Source organism: Lycorma delicatula, chromosome 6, assembly GCF_047948215.1.
Source record: "Lycorma delicatula isolate Av1 chromosome 6, ASM4794821v1, whole genome shotgun sequence".
Lineage (NCBI taxonomy): Eukaryota > Metazoa > Arthropoda > Insecta > Hemiptera > Fulgoridae > Lycorma > Lycorma delicatula.
The window spans coordinates 153,239,953-153,257,660 of record NC_134460.1 but is presented as its reverse complement, the minus strand read 5'-3'; the positions used below and the strand labels follow the sequence as shown (position 1 = coordinate 153,257,660).

The 17,708-nt window shown below is 32.8% G+C and overlaps 1 protein-coding gene across 1 annotated transcript in view; it reads right to left on the bottom strand.

Annotated features, from left to right (window-relative positions):
* The window catches only part of LOC142326962 (DIS3-like exonuclease 2), a 105,698-nt gene that overhangs the window by 29,879 nt on the left and 58,111 nt on the right, over positions 1–17,708 (bottom strand). Inside the window, exons 8-10 of the mRNA XM_075369695.1 lie at positions 11,554–11,727; positions 8,476–8,668; positions 2,532–2,705 (exon numbers count right to left, since the gene is read on the bottom strand). Of these exons, the coding sequence (XP_075225810.1) occupies positions 2,532–2,705; positions 8,476–8,668; positions 11,554–11,727 (541 nt within the window). The remainder of the gene's footprint in view (positions 1–2,531; positions 2,706–8,475; positions 8,669–11,553; positions 11,728–17,708) is intronic.

The window sequence follows — 17,708 nt, the reverse complement described above, 5'->3', positions numbered from 1 at the left end:
GTGTTATTGTCGTGATACCAAACAAAGCAGGAGCAGATAAATGTGAAGAATACAGAACAAGTAGCTTAACTACTCATGCATCAAAAATCTTAACTACTAGAATTCTGTACAAAATTGAGAGGAGAGTGGAAGAAGTATTAGGAGAAGACCAATTGGTTTCAGGAAAAGTATAGGGACAAGAGAAGCAATTTTAAAGCTCAGATTAATAGTAGAAAAAAGATTAAAGAAAAACAAACCAACATAGATGACATTTATAGACAGGAAAGGCATTTGATAACGTAGACTGAATAAAATGTTCAGCACTTATAAAAATTAGGGTTCTAATATAGAGATAGAAGAACAATTGCTAACATTTACAGGAACCAAACTGCAACAGTAATAATTAAAGAACATAAGAACTAGCAGTTAATGATGTTAAGAACAATTTAGATCCAAAGTAACAGTGCAAGGTGAAAAGATAAAGATGCTACTATTTGTTGATGATATAGTAATTCTTGCTGAGTAAAAAAAATTTAGAAGAAACAGTGAATGGCATGAAGTCCTACACAAGAACTACTGCATGAAAATAAACAAGAACAAAACGAAAGTAATAAAATGTAGTAGAAATAATGTAGAAGGACCGGTGAAAAGATTACAGAGCTAGAAGAATTTTGTTATTTGGGAAGTAGAATTACTAAAGATGGACAAAGCAGGAGTGATGTAAAATGCCTATTCACCGGGTTGTTCTAGTGGTGAACGCATCTTCGCAAATCAGCTGATTTGGAAGTCATGAGTTCCAGCATTCAATTCCTAGTAAAGGCAGTTACTTTTATACAGATTTGAGTACTAGAACGTTCTAGTATTCACATACCGGTGAATAGCAATACCAGTACTGGTGGTTACCGGTGTTCTTTGCTGGTTTGGTTTCAATTAACCACACAACTCAGAAATGATCAACCTGAGACTACAAGACTACACCTCACTCACACTGATATATTTCATCCTCATTCATTCTCTGATCAGTAATTCCCGTCGGATAAGTAGTGAAAAGGAAATAAGATGCCGTATAGCACAGGCAAAACAAGCTTCAGTCAGAAATATAATTTGCTCACATCAAAAATGAATTTAAATACCAGGAAAAAACTTTTGAAAGTATGTTTGGAGTGTAGCTTTATATGGAAGTGAAACTTGGGTAATTGGAATACTTGAAAAGAAAAGATTAGAAGCTTTTGAAATGTGGTGCTATAGGAGAATGTTAAAAATCAGATGGATGGATAAAGTGACAAATGAAGAAGTATTGTGGAAACTTGAAGTAAGAAGCATTTGGATAAATATAGTTAAAAGAAAAGACAGACTTACAGGCCACATATTAAGGCATCCTGGAATAATCGCTTTAATATTGGAAGGACATATAGATAGAAAAAATTGTGCAGGCAGGCAATGTTTTGGAATATATAAAACAAATTGTTAGAGATGTAGGATGTAGGTGGTATACCGAAATAAACGACTGGTACTAGATAAGGGATCTTGGAGTTACATCAGACCAGTCAAATGACTGAAGAGAAAAAACGAACTATAAAAATATGTAAATTAGAATATTTTGATCACGAACAGACTTCTGTGAGTAATTTTGCAAGGAAAGATCAAAGAAAAATAAACCATTTTTGGATGATGAAGATCATTTTGCAAAACCTCAGAGAATGATTAATTACATTAAACTAGTTATTTAGAGATACAAATAGTCATGACCATACAGCCAACTTTCATTTGAGTGTAGAACAATAAAGGATATTTTTTCACAATTTCAACTGTTACACCTTTAATGCTTTAGATATTAATGTTAATCAATATATATTAATGAAATAATCGATATATAATAATGGATATTAATGTTAACTGTCCATTAATGCTTTAGAAACATTTTAGATATAAGGATTTTGGAGGTTACTCTGGACAGTGATACATTACAATATCTAAATATATTAAATAAATTCATTGTAATTCAACTGAACTTTAATTGGACTTTCCGATTAATTTTAAGTCAAATTTAATACTTAATTTTTAAATTAAACTTTTCCCTAGCATCAACTTTTTTATATCATCAATATGATCTCTAAAACATAATTTCAAATTCAAGTAATTATTAGCAGAAATTTCATTTCCATATTGACACAAATTCATAAATAAAATTTACTTGAACTTTACATTTACTAAATTTCTGAAAAAACTATTCACCAAAATTGTTATTTTTTGGGCAAGAAAGTTTCTGATCATTTTGGTTTTCTTTATATATCACTATCAATTACGTAAATGTTTTAGATGAAATTTGAGGATATAAACATAAATGATTTTATGTTACTTGATCAAAAATTTAATTTCTTTGTATAAAAAAGGGTGTGTAAGTAATTACCTGAACTGAGCTCAAACAACTAGTAAGATTACTAATAAATACTTTCATATTAACTGAACTTCAACAATAAAAAAAGTCGAAATTAATCTATAAGCCACATAAAGAAGCTGATTTTATAAAAAAAGATTTACTTATAACAAACCTGTACGTCTTCATAGGCTAACTTGACACATGAATTAATGATGCAACGAGCAAAACGATTAGATATTATATTTCCATCAGCATCAATTTCCCAGAACACTGAAATTACCAATTTATCTTCACCAGGTGTTAAAGAAATTAGATCCACTAACTCATCAGGTAGTAAATGATAGGTCTAAAAAAAAGTTTTATTTGATTTAAGAGTACAAATAACAAATGAAATAAAACAGATATTGCAATAAATAAAATAACACAAACTAAGTTGTTTGAAACTTATCAATATGATGCACAGTAATTTCAATTATCATATTTTACGGTCGGTTGATTTAAGACAATATAACAAAAAGGTTTTGGAAAGCTACTAAAAATGTTAAGAATTTGTCTATTTCTTAACTTAAAATCCTTTCTTCATCCTTACTGATCACATGTCAGTCACCATTTAAACTTCTAATAACTGCCACCTGCCCAATCCAGTACAGAAAAAATTCAAGAAAGTCCATTCCTTTCGAGGAAAGTTCATTCCACACATTTCGTTCATGGGGTCAAAGACTAAAAATTATTCCGTCCATTGAACTTATCCCAGAATATTGTCCGGCTAGTTTTAGGAGAAAAATCTATTTCAATTAACTGGGAAGCTACCTCAGAGGTGGGTTTCTTATCCTGAGCTGCCCTTCTTGGAGAGGGTTATCTTGCAAGATGGTAAGATGCGGAGAACATTTGATTTTACTGTTCTCTCTGAATAGTGCCTCTTTGCATTGAATTTCAGGGGGCGTTATGTTATACAGCACTGGAAACCATGGAAGAGATGTCGCCATGAGGGTGCCATTACTTGTCCTCATGACCCTATTCAGCTGGACATTGACCTCTCTAAGATGGACACTATCTAGCCACACAGGAGCACAGTATTCAGCAAAGGAATAAACCAAGGACAAACCTGTGGTATGCAGGACTTTAGCATGACACTCCAAATTGATCCAGCAAGATGCTGCACATATTGGACTTGACTCTTATCTTTGCTGTAGTTTTTTTGAAGGTGATCTCTGAATGTAAGAGCATGATCTACAGTAACTCTCAGTTACTGTGGGTGTTTGTTATGTTTAAATCTTACACCATCTTAACACATATTATGTTTGGCTAGTCAATTGCTAAGTGAAAGCAGGCTACTTCTATCCTTGTTGGGTTGGGTTTACACTTCAAGGTTATAAAATAGTTTTAAAAACAGCAAGATCGTTGATGAGTGTGATTTCAGTTTTTTGGATGTTCTTGTTTTGATAAGCTAAAGCAATATAATCGACATAGATAAACTTCCTGCATGGATAATGGGGATGTCGGCCGTATACACCTTGAACAAAATGGGTGTGAGAACAATCTTTCCTTACAAACCAGGAAGATCTTGATTAACCTGTTGCTTGGCCCTGGCACAGATTACAAGTTGAAGAAGGAAGGAACTCAGAATAAGATCGTAGAATTTAAGAAAGAGGCCTTTTCTCCAGATTGTATCATAAGCGGCTGTGAGGTCAATGAACACTGATGAGGTTTTCTTTTTCATGTCAAAACCATTCTCAATAAAATACATAAGAGCTAGAACCTGGTCACAGCAGCTTCATTCAGACCTGAAGCCAGCTTGTTCAGCTGGTATACTGGCATCTAGAACAAGTAAAATTCTGTCAAGATAGCATTCTCTTGAGAAACTAATAATAAACACTTAAGAGGGCTATTGGACGATAGATTTCCAAATGATCTTGTTCTTTACTTAGCTTCGGAATAGCTAGTATCTTAGTTGTTTTAAAAGTTTTAGGCAACCTGCTTCTAAGGCAGATTAAAAACTGCTAGAAGCCATGTTTTTACCTTGACACCAATTTGTTTAGGAAACTCCAGGAAGATATTGTCTAATCTGGCTGCTTTCCTAGTTGGTAGAGTGATGATTGCCACTTCTGGTTCCTCAAGGTAAATTCTCTGGAGACTTCCAGAAGTGCTTGATGAAATTTATTCAGGTCGTTCAGCCTGTAAAAATGTGTTTGTCAGAAGGAAGATGGGCGACTTTTTATTTTTTTATAAAAAAAAATAGTGGAGGAACCCTACCATTATGGGCACCTGAGAGTGTCGGGCTCACTAACAGGTTCTACAAGACGTTATTAAATGCATATGTGTTCCTGCATACTACTGACTAAACCTGCACCCCTGGCTACCCACCCTTCCTGGTACAGCTGGTGTGCATTACTTCAGGAAAGGAGGAATATGCCCTCACACACATTCAACACCACAGTCAACAGACATGGATCTCATACCCACAAGATACTAAACATCAGACTGAATCTTAGAAAAACATCATCACTCAGAAAACACACCTCATACCGCACAATCCACACATCACATCAAAGCCACTCACATCCAATCACATAAACAAATACATCACAGACAATTGAACACTATAATATACTTACCTCACGGGTCACCATCGGATGCGGGAGCAGAGTGCTCACGACCTAATCGCACCCTGACGATCCCCACATGTACAGGGAACCCCCTAGCCTCTCAGCCGCACGCCTGTCCGCCCTCGCACTCTCCAACGACCACTTCTTCTAACCCTAAGAGATTCCTCCAAGACATACAGCTCCTCCATGATCTTCCTAGAAAACCTTGCTACAGCCATCCAGTTTTCCGTGCTATCCAACATGATCTGCTACAGTTTCACTGGCAGGAACATTTCCCTTTTATCTATGGTGTCCAATATTTCCCTTCTCGCATTCTCAAATTCGGAGGTTGCGAAAGAAGACATGATATGCTGTCTCTTCTTCGTCTACACACACCGGACAACTAGCGAAGTGATCTAGCTTAAAACTAAAAAGGTATTCTCTGAAACCCCTCATAGCCTGCTAGAAAATGTGTGAAGACAGTATCCAGCAGCCATGGGCTCTCTCGCACCAAGTTCTCAGGTCCCAATTAGGCGATGTCTCCATTACTAGTGTTCCACCGCATCTGCCATTCTCTCTTCATTTCTTCCATAATGGAGCTAGCCACTCTTCTTTATTCCACAATTGTTGACACCCGTTGTTTTCTAATCTTCTTTCTGCGGATGATTTCCAGATCGACAGGTAATATTCCCGCCAACACTTCGACTGCCTCTTGAGAAATCGTGCGATATGCAGCTGTAACATGGAGGCAGCTCCTTCTGTGTATTGATTCAAGAACACCCCTGTATATGCTGTATCTAATGAAACCTCCCCATATCTCGGCACCGTAAAGTAACGTGAGTATATCACTCCAGACAGCAACCTCCTCCTCCGCGCTATCCAACATGATCTGCTACAGTTCCACTGGCAGGAACATTTCCCTTTTATCTATGGTGTCCAATATTTCCCATGGGAGAAATATTTCCTGTGGGGAACCGAGGTCCCCCACAGTTCGACAGTAATCTGGTATACAGATGCATGACCTTTTCAGCCTTCAAAGCAGGCCTCCAAGACGTTGGGGCTGAAACATATTCTGGCGTTCATCCATATTCCAAGATATTTTATTGCAGTCCTTGAAACTATCCTTTAGTCCTCAAGCACCATCTTCAATGTTGGCGTTTTCAGTTGGTTGCTGTAATCATAAAAATATCCGTCTTATCTGGAGCCATAGTTAACCCGACTCTGGCCATCCAGGTTTTGATTATTGTGTATGAGCCTTGTATCTGAGCGATGGGATCATGTCCAAAGCAGATCTTCCTCTCTGAAAACCGAATTGTTTATTCAAAAGTCCCCCTGCATCCTCAATAACTCTGGTCAGCTTCTGCAGCAGCATGCGCTGGAGTATCTTTGGCATGATGTCGATCATCGCCAGTGTCTATAAGAGGACAGAAGCATTGGTTCTCTTCTTGGCTAGGGACCCACGACCAGGCGCTGTGCGTCCACCTCTGAGGGAACACCCCCTCATTTAAACAATTATTGTATACCTTCAAAAAGGCATCAGGGTCCGCTCCAACAGCCAACTTAAATGCCAAATTTGGCAAAAGGTCTGGTCCCAGCGCCTTATCCAGATGCATCCTTTTCACTGCTGCTGTAATCTCTCTCTGGTGAAAAGTGGAGGGGAATTCACATTGTCCTCAACTTCTGCAACGACCCCATCCCCATTAGTCCCTCAATTATGTTTTGAACCTCTCCAATGTCCAATGATAAGGCGACTCTAGCTCTTAGAGCCCTTTTAATGACAATTTTAAATGGATTCCCCAATGGGCCTGTATCAATTTCTGAGATGAATTGCTTCCAAGATGGTCTTGAGGCATCTTGAAAGGGCCCAAGATGCCAAGGGTCTCTAATAAGATTATTGAGCTCGCTCCTGCACCTCCTGCATCGGGCCATGTATAACTGTCCTTGTGAGTAGACGCGTACACTGCGCAAGCCTCCTAGCCCTAAGACACTCCCTGGGTTTCCAAGCGATGTCTTCTGTCCACCAATAAACTGAGGAATGATTCTTCCAACAATACTGCGAGGGAGAAGAGCAGCATATGCTGCTTCCAAACAGTTGACCAGACATGTGACCCCATCATCTGCTGGAGTTAACCTTGCGTATCCCACTGAAATTTAGTATCACCGCAGATTCTCTCGGTTCCATACCGTTTGTACTCCAGCCACAGGGAACCGGTCTCCCAGCCCGTGAAGAACCTCCATCTATAATCCTCATGATGATGGCCTGGTGATCACTCACTAGGTGGTCTTCACTCACCCACCAGTCCCGAATCTGTGCCGCCAAAGCCAGCATAGCAAAAGAAAGATCAACAATGGACCCAGTGGTCCGTCCACCTCCTGAACGTTAATGTGTCTCCAAGTTGAAGCATTCTATATCCAGTAATGCGAGGCCTCAGTCAGATATCAACACTATTTTTGAAGAGGATTTTGTTTGAACATTCACACTTTGACTTCTTAGGCCTCAACATTAAAATGACATATATTTAGAACACAACCAATATTCTTGTACTGGCCCTTCTTTGATGTTGAGTGCTAGCTAATCATAGCTAGTCTAGCTGCCAAAGTTGTATGCATTTAGAATCACCCAGTGGACATGTGGCACATTAAGGTCTGATCCAAGTGCGCACAACTTCATCACCCCATAATATCAACACACCAAACTGTTCTTTCAGCTTCAAGTTTATTTGTTGGGGAATAATATAACAAGATATGAGAATCCTTATCCTCTTATGAGTACAAAGGGGCAATGGTATACAAGTATTTTGATTAGCCACATACTATCAACAACTAGGATTTAGCAGGAACACCATCAGGAAGACATAGCCAACTATAACATATAATACGTCAGATAATTTACACAATGCATCCGTTCTTGGGAAGTCTTAAAATGTTTCAGTAAATGCAAAATCTATTATCTGGCAGGAGAAATGAATTAATTCAATATTAGGGAGAAAAAAACAATTTCTTTTTCAAAATCCGTAGCTAATGTAATCGCAACAATGGTTGTTTGATCTCTACGCAACAGTAGTAAACACAATTTTTCATCACCTGTAACTGACAACAAAACTAGAATAGCTAGTTGCATTTTCTTAAGTTTTCTTTTGAGTCTTGCCAGGACTTTATTTTTTTATTACAAATGTTTATTAAATCACAGTACCTCTATTTTTTCATAGACACTGAAACATCAACTAAGAATTTATCTCAGATGATTATAAATCATAATAGATTATTCTGCATGTTTCTGAACAACTGAATTTTAGAAATTACAAACTAATAATAATAACTACAAAAATTTATCAGAATATTCTCAACTATCATTGTAGAAAAATTATCACTTAAGGTAACTATCATCTTTCTTTTTAAAGGTAGCCATATTAAAGACATTAATGAAATTTATTGTTATAATTAACTTTCTTAAAAATTAGTTTACAAATATCAACAAAAAAAATCATCAATTTTTAAGTAGTTTATAAAATATTTTCCGTATATAATTACCTCATGTTTAAGATAAATACTGGTTCCGTTCATTTTTAAAACATCATCAAACGGTGTTTTGGGTTCAATAAAGTAGCTCACATCTGCAATATGGACACCGATTTCATAATTACCATTACTTAATTCTTTAACTGAAAGAGCATCATCTAAATCAGAAGTCAATGTAGAATCAATAGTAAATATACACACGTTCCTGAAATTACATAAATTATTAATATAAAATGACTGAGAGAGCATGTTTAATTTTTTTAATAATAACTCTTCTTATTTTTTATAAAACATAAACAAAATATGAGAGATATCTCTACAGTAAAGACCGCTGGGAACCCACCGGGTTGGTCTAGTGGTGAACGCATCTTCCCAAATCAGCTGATTTGGAAGTCAATAGTTCCAGCGTTCAAGTCCTAGTAAAGCCAGTTATTTGGGTTGGGTTTCAACTAACCACACATCTCAGGAAAGGTCGAACTGAGAATGTACAAGAATACACTTCATTTACACTCATACATATCCTCATTCCTCCTCTGAAGTATTATCTGAACGGTAGTTACCAGAGATTAAAGAGGAGAAAGAAATGTTCATGATCATTTAGAAAGGTTTGTGCACGTGGGGTGCCGCACGTCTTAACGGAACGTCCCAAAAATTCTGAATGGGATGTGATTTGGCATTTTTGATGCACTACACAGAAAAAGGCGATGTTCCGTAATTCAACCTGACGATGAAACATGGATTACGTATTACATCCCTGGGAGAAAACGGCAGTCAAGTGAATGGCGTCATCCTCAATCACCAACCAGACCGACAAAGGTCAAGCCACAGCCATTTGGACGCATTTGGATGGCCACAGTCTTTTGGGATCTGTTTGGAATACTGCTGATTGATTTCATGTCACATGGAACGACTATAAATGCAGAAGCCTACTGCGAAACTCTACGTAAGTTACGGTGTGCCATTCAAAATTGACGATGTGGGGAGCTGACCGATGGCGTCGTCCTGATGCACGATAATGCACATCCACATGTTGATGTGATTTACCGAGAACATTTGGATGGGATATTTACGATCACTCACATGTAGTCCGGACTTAGCTCCTTCTAATTACCATTTGTTTGGGAAATGGAAGAAATTTTTGAGTGATAAGCAATTCGCGGATGGCGATGAACTTAAAAATGCTGTTAATCAGTGGCTAAATGGACTGGCAGCAGAAGAATACAAGGGTATATTGAAGCTGGTGTATCGCTACGAAAAATGTCTTAATTCATGTGGCAATTATATAGATAAGTAGTATAGGGTGTGTAGTTTAAGATAAATAAAAAATAATTATAAAGTTTTTAAAAAATAAATTTTTTTACAATGAAACGGTATTTACTTTAGAGAAAACCTCTCGTAAAGTACAAACAATAAACAAAATTTGGTAAGAAACATATTAGAGCCTATCTGCTATTAATAGAATTGGACTGTACTTAATACTGCAATTGATGGTTCTCAATTTAACCAATATGCATATATCGGTTTTATGCTCAAGCCTTACTCTTCACCAATTTAACTGATTTTATTTATTTATTTTTTGTTGTAGTTAGAGGAAGCTCCTCTGGTGATACCTTTATGAAGTGGTAGTGTCTTTCTTTCATCCTTTACTCAGAAGGGTCTGGGTTCAAATTCTGGTCAGGATTGACAAATTTAACTGGTTACAAAGACTTTTTGTCATTTTTTGTAGTCATTTGTGTTAGGTATTTGAATTAAAATAGCTTGGATATATTCAATGTCATAATGATATTTTCACATGAAAATTTAAGAGAATTGATTGGAGAACTTTAGAGTAAAGTAATAAAATAGTTTACTCAAAGTTTTAGATCTCAAAAATAACATATATTAAAAAAATGAAAAAAAAAATCTGTTCCATGTGATTTTCTATAAATTTAAATAATACACTTCTTGCTGTGTAAAAGAGAGTAGGCTTTGATTTAATTTTGACATCTGGACATTGTGCTGGTTTATTGATTATCTGGACACTGTGCTGTTTGTCGTATATTGTGTTGTAGTTTAGCACATTTAGTTTAAATATCACTTTTTTCATTAACAGGTTGTATTTAATGTTAATTAGACAAGGTTGGCAAATGAAGCAAGTGTTTGGTTTCATTAAATTATGTTGAAAGGTGGAGACCACCTCGACGGGTGGTCTTCTTGAGGAGCCAAAACAGGAACAGGGAGGGGCAGTCTACTGCCATGACACTTGGGAGTGACTGAGGTAATGCCTAATGGCAGTTCCGGTTACTCCTGGGGTGTTTAAGAAAGAAAGAAAAAAAAAGGTTATGTTGATAAAACCTACCAGGTTGGTCTAGTGCCTAAACCGGGTTGTGTCTTGTCATTGCAAATCAGCTGATTTTGAAGTCAAGAATTTTAAGTTCAAATCATAGTAAAGTCAGTAACTTTTATATGGATTTGAATACTAGATCATGGATACCAGTGTTCTTTATTGGTTGGGTTTCACTTAACCACATATCTCAGGAATGGTTGACCTGAGACTTTACAAGATTACACTTCGTTTACTCTCATACATATCATCCTCATTCATCCTCTGAAGTAATACCTTACGGTGGTTCCGGTGGTTCAGTAATATGTACTGTTTGTACAACATTAACTTAACTTAGAGCTCACTAACCTTGTCTAATTCCTTTATCCTTGTCTAATTAACATTAAATAATTTTAAAAATCCGGGTTTTTTAAAGTTATATCAATTTGTAATTGCAGTTTTTGACAAAATATAAGGGTGAAAAAATTGAAAAATATGTGGCTTACAGACAACCAAAAAGTAACCAATATTAATATTATGTAAAAAGTTTCCTTAACCGATAGATCATTTTAATATATAGAAACATTATATTTTTATTAACTATTTGCTTAATACATATGAAAGATATACTCACACTCTCTTCTAAATCAAGCTTTTAATATTCCCTTTGATCTTTTAACACAAAAGCCAACTAAGGACTGCCTTTGATCTCTAACTAAAAACAACTGGGAATTTTTTCAAATTAACTTTACGATTAACTTCAGAATTAAAAAATGTGTAAATTTTACCTTAAATCTTCACGGCTTGTATATTCTTCAGAAGGAATTTTAAATGTAGAAGGATCTGGATAATATTTGTTAAAATCACAAGGGTAAGGTATGCGCTCGCAACCACATAATATAAACGCAGCTCTTGTCTCTGCTTCAACTTCACCAATTTTACCCAAACATTCAAGAATTTCCCTAAAGAATAAGAAAAAAATCAAAACTCAATCCCTCAAAAAGCAAGTAAATTTCAAGATTATGCATTTACTCATTCCAGATATGTTAAATAAATAAATCTTTCAACACATACTTCAATACCTGTAGAATTGTGTCCTACTTTTTTCACATTTTTGCATCAGGTTAACTCAAACCATTGAGAAATAACAAACAGCACACTCACTATTATGATTCAATCAGTACTTTCCATTATTTATTACAGTACACTGTACTATAACAGATAAGAAGGTAAAAATAATACACAGGAGAACATAGTACAATTTCATAATGGTAGTTCTGTTTCCTATATGTATAACAAAATACTTGCCAACATAAATGCATAATTCAAAATCTTGTAACAATATTGTTAGACTCGATGAATCTTAAAACATAAAACCCCAAGGGAACCTTTTTCCTAACAGCATTACTTTTTCTGCTACATAGAAGCAGGAAAGTAAAATTATGGATAAATCTGCAAAGAATTGTCTAGGAAGATAGCATGCTCATTGTTATTTAACTAACTGGACAATAAATTACATAGGAAATGAAAAGAAAAAAAACAAATGCATATATATACTTATCAACTTCTTTTTCTTTCATGCAAGAAGTTAATAAATAAACTCATTTAAATTGAATTATTTGGTTCACCATTTTAAAATGAAAATTAATAACTTAACCTTGACTGATACTAATTTAATATAGTATAATTATGGTAAGAACATCATGAAACATGTAAATAAAATAGCCTACTGTATACATATAATATAATCTATATATAATTGATAATCATAGCAATTACGAGTATAATCATTTTTAACGGACTTCAAAAAAGGAGGTTATCAATTCGACTGTATTTTTTTTTGTATGTTATCCAATATCTACGACATTAGTAAACCAATTTTTATAACTTTTTTTTTAATCTAAAGAGTATACTTTTGGAATGATCCCATATAAATTTTAACCAAATACAATGAAAATCTTTGGAAAAATACCAAAAAAACTAAATGGCTCAACACCCTTAGCCGCTGACTACTTGCACCAGTACCAAGTTGCTTTGTTCCCCATATGACTAGGATATTAATAACAGTCAATATTATCGTTGTTTAGTCTTCAAGGAAATATTCACGGCATTTCTTTCTCTATTCTTCTTTCTTAAACAATCATTCCTTTTTTTCCTTGGCTACTTTCCTCTAAACTTCATATAATATGTTTGCATGAAATAAATAATATAAATATTATGCAATTAATATAATAAATATTATATTAGTATGTATAATATAAATATTTATATTATGCAATAGTAAATTTTAATTTTTGCAATATTAAATAAATAGTCGTACAACAAGCTCCCAACTGACATCACCCTGTATGAAGTGAGTTAAATGTTATAATTTTACAATAAATAATATTCTACCATTATTATAAAAATTATTTTTAACAGGGTACTCGCAAACCTCGTCCAAATGTCTGAAACCTATAAATTGGATAGATTAAACAACCTCATTTTTTCTTTCACAGTTTTCTCATGTGGTTTATTTAATAACTTACATGGGTGCAAATCACACAAAGCGACGATGCCCTCTAAAATTTTAACTCGACTAAGTGTGACATAAATCTGCCCCTTGGCAAAATTTTTCTTGCCGAGGTCTATTACTGCTCTGTCAAGAGATGTACCTTGCAGTTTGTGAACGGTTACAGCCCGGCTTAATATTAGAGGTAGCATTCTGCGCTTGACATCTCCATATCCCTTTGTCGCTTGGAATGTTGTACAAACTGGTGAAATGGCTATGCAACCGTCAACATATTTCATTCTAAGACTGATATTCATGTAATCAGATTTTGTGAGTACAGCTTTCAGTAACTCTCCTTCCTCGTACATCAAGTCGAAGCGGTGAGAATATTGCGCTTGCATTTTGTTTGACAAATGTTTGTGTATTTTTAATTGACATGGTGACCGTGGCACTCTAGATCTCATTCTGTAAAAATCAACTGTTGTAGATTCTTAATTGTGAGCGTCCTATGTTCTCATTGTTGAGAAGTCTGAAAATATTCATGGGATTTCTTTTTCTATTTTTCCTTAAATGATCATTCCTTTCTTAGCAACTAAACATAGCTGTCTCATTTGAGCAGCGCATTTAGGTCTACCCATATTTTAATTATACACATATATATATATATATTAACTAAGCAAAATCAAGACTTTTGTTATTGTATTTGTCCATATCCCCCTCTGTACTATTGTCAAAGACAATATGTTGATATATATATATCTATATATATGATATGTCAAAGACAAAAGTATAAAACAGTTTACCACCAAGAGTACAGAGTTTAATAATGCTTCTTACCTTATGCTTATTGTTATTTCATAAAAGCTCTTTCGAGGGTTTCTCTCATTTTCAGTTAATACAACTTTTTCTTTTTAAAAAATCATACAAACTTAAAACATTAAAATTGTAAACATATAAAAATATGTAGACATAAAAATTTAAAAAAAATTGTTATGTGGCTAGCCACACATACAGTACATATTTATGTTACTGTTATATTTTGTCTACTTTGTACTCAAAGTAGAGTACTCATACACTACTGTACTTTAGTCTGATATATATATATATATGTGTGTGTATATGTATATATTTCTAAAATCAATCCTTTCAAGACCCATATAACCTCTGCAATAATAATTTAAAAGTATAATATAAATCAACTTAATCTACCCAAGAACAGAAACAAGAAAACTCTTACCTTTTATTACTTTTATCTTTATTTTCTTTACAATTTTTATGATAGTACTTTCGCAGGATCCTGCATTATCAGTCATATATAAAATTTGTATACAATTAGATGTAAACACAAAAGATTAAAATTACATATATATACAAAGACAAATGAAGTAATAAGTAAAATAATGTAAAAACAAATAAATAACCTGAATGTGGCTAGCCAAACACTAATACTCTGCTATTTAAATAAATCAAACTTTCATGTATTATAAAGTAAGGTGTTGCTACCTATTGCAGCTTTTATGAGTATATCTCCTTCAAAATCTATCTGTAGGTTGATTAAGTTGAATCTTTGCTTACATTTATAATATATATATATATATATATAATATTTTCCTAAAAAATGTAAACATTTCCAAATTTGTATTGACATCAGAAATAGAATGTTTATAAGGTGATCATCAACTTTAGAAAAGCCTAATAATTTTATTGGTTAAAGAATCATTTTTCCATAGTAGTAAAAATAAACCTAAACTTATCATATTTAATGCTGTTTATTTACTTTTTGTATGTGTTGAAAATATTAAATTATCTCATTGGCCAGAATTCCAGCTGATGAAATGAGCGATACATTCAGAAAATTTGACTAACCGGAATTCTGAGTAGCCAAACACTACATATGTAGTTAGTCAAAAAGGTAATAAAGAATCATTAACGCTGAAAATGTTGACGTTAAAGATTGTTGTTAAAAATTTACATTCATCATTTAATGTGTGCTACTTTATTGTATTTCAACTGTATGTAAAAAATAAATTATTATCAAACTTCATCAATGGTTCAAAACCGATTTTATAATTTATTTATTATAATAGTAATTATGTATTAAAATGATCTCATGTTTATGAATTGCAGATATTTTAGAAAGATATGATGATTCTACAAACAATACATCCGAATATCTTACATTGTTATATTCAAAATTACAAGAAACTGTAAACATTATTGATTATAAATTTAAAAGTAAAAATAAAACTTTAAATAAAAATTATATTGAACATATGAAAAAATTGTCGTAAGTTAAATATATGTAATTCGCAATTTAAAAACGCAGCATCAAATATATTGCTTATGAATTGGTATATCAAAAAGAAAATTTAGAAAACAAAAGAAATCCTCTTTTATCAAAAGAAGTTCGTTTATGTTCAACATAAATCAAATTGATTGTACTTATGAAATGGTAGTTGAATTGTATAAAAATTTAAAACAATAATAACATTTTTTATAATAAATATTCTTTATATATTAGATTGCAAACAATTATATTTATATCTCCACATTTGTATAAAGAAATTTACAAAGAATGTCTAAATAACAAAACAATAAAGTTTATCTGAAAGACAGTTACGAATTATGACATGTTTATATTTAAACGTTTTATTAGGTTTAGATTTCAAAAGTGTAATGTTGTATATTACACACCAGATGGAAACTGGGGTGGTGCCTGTTGTAATAAAGCATTTATTGACTGAAATTTGTAAGCAAATTTCTAAAATAGTTTTTTCTAAAATATATAGAGAATATTTTTTTATCTCTAATTCATCTGTTAAACGATAAAGATTGCAAACCGCTAGTAGACAAAATTTTACACGTACATATTATAATATAAAATATAAAAAAACATACAAGCAATATATTGAATGATAGTACAAATCCCAATGATATTTCATTATTTGCAAAGGCAGCAATCAATATGGATACAATTGACGTTTATTTGTCAAAATATCAATTATTTTATCATATAAAACAAAATAGTATTTTTAAATTTAGTCGTATATAAGAATCAAAACGATAATAATATTATTGTTTTCAATTTATTAGCGTTAAATCAAATTCCCTTACATGAATATAATTGGAATGAAAGACTTCAAGTATATCATAGCTATCGTAAAAGTTTGTCTTCCGTACTACAGTATTACAGTAAAATGTACATCATTTTTAGATGTGCAATTAAATCGTTTTTATTCAAATAATAGCATATATTTGTTTTTATATAAAAACAAAAGGTTTATATGGTAGGTTTTTAAAAAAAATTAATAAATACAAATCAGTAGATAAATAGAAATATAATCTCTAAAAACACAGAAAAGTCGAAATAAAGGACACTAGAAAACAAATTATGTTACAAAAAACTTGTAATGAAAAACAAATTTTGTGAAGACATTATAATACTATCAATACTGGATAGTTTATTGTTTACAGATTCTAACAATTAGACTGTACTTAAACATATTTTAACATCAATTCACTGTAACTAATAATGTATTTGAATAAAAATAAATTTTATATATTTATATAATCTTTACAAAATCAGATTTGAATGAAATTAATCAATCTAAAGGTCTTTATATTCGTAAATAAAGTTATTGATGTTCCATATTTAGATAATGTATTAAATGTAGATTTATAACATAATTACACTATGATTGAAAAAAAAAAGATCTACTTGAAATAACAAAAAGTTTTATATTTTCCGTGGTGACTTTTTTAAATAGGCACTTTTTTTGTTTACTTGGGCTGAGTACTTCGAACCGACATGAAGACATGAAAACATATCTAATATAAATAAAGTGAACGATTGTAATGATCATATTTTTAACATTCATTACACGTAAAAAATAACGTACAACTTATGTAATACAATTTTCACTCTACAGTCATGTACCTGGTGTAGCCGAGAGGATTAAGGCGACAAACAGCTATATCCCCCCGTCAAATTTTTCGAAAGTCAGCCAGTTGTTTTTTTTTTTTCATTCTTTAATGTATGCGAAATGAAGATAAGTAATAGTTTCTTTTAAACGTACATACTGGTAATAATTTTAGTTGTTTCATGTTTATTATCATCTTTAACCTCATAAAAAGTCGATCCTCAAATCTGAGGGTTGGCTTTATTAATGTATAATTCAATTAATTCTTTTCTTTATTAGGATACCATGTTTTAAATTGTTTCCCACCATTTTGACATAATTTTTTAGTGTTTTAGTGTATATTTATATCAATAATTAACTTAAAATTGGTGAAAATACCATGTGAATAGATGTTATCTTTTATTTTTTCCTTACATCAATTAATATGCTACTGCGCATGCGCAGAAAAACTCTAATTTACATTATATAGAGATTAAAGATCAATGTTATTGTAATATCTATCTAAACCAATATATAAAAAAAACTAATTATG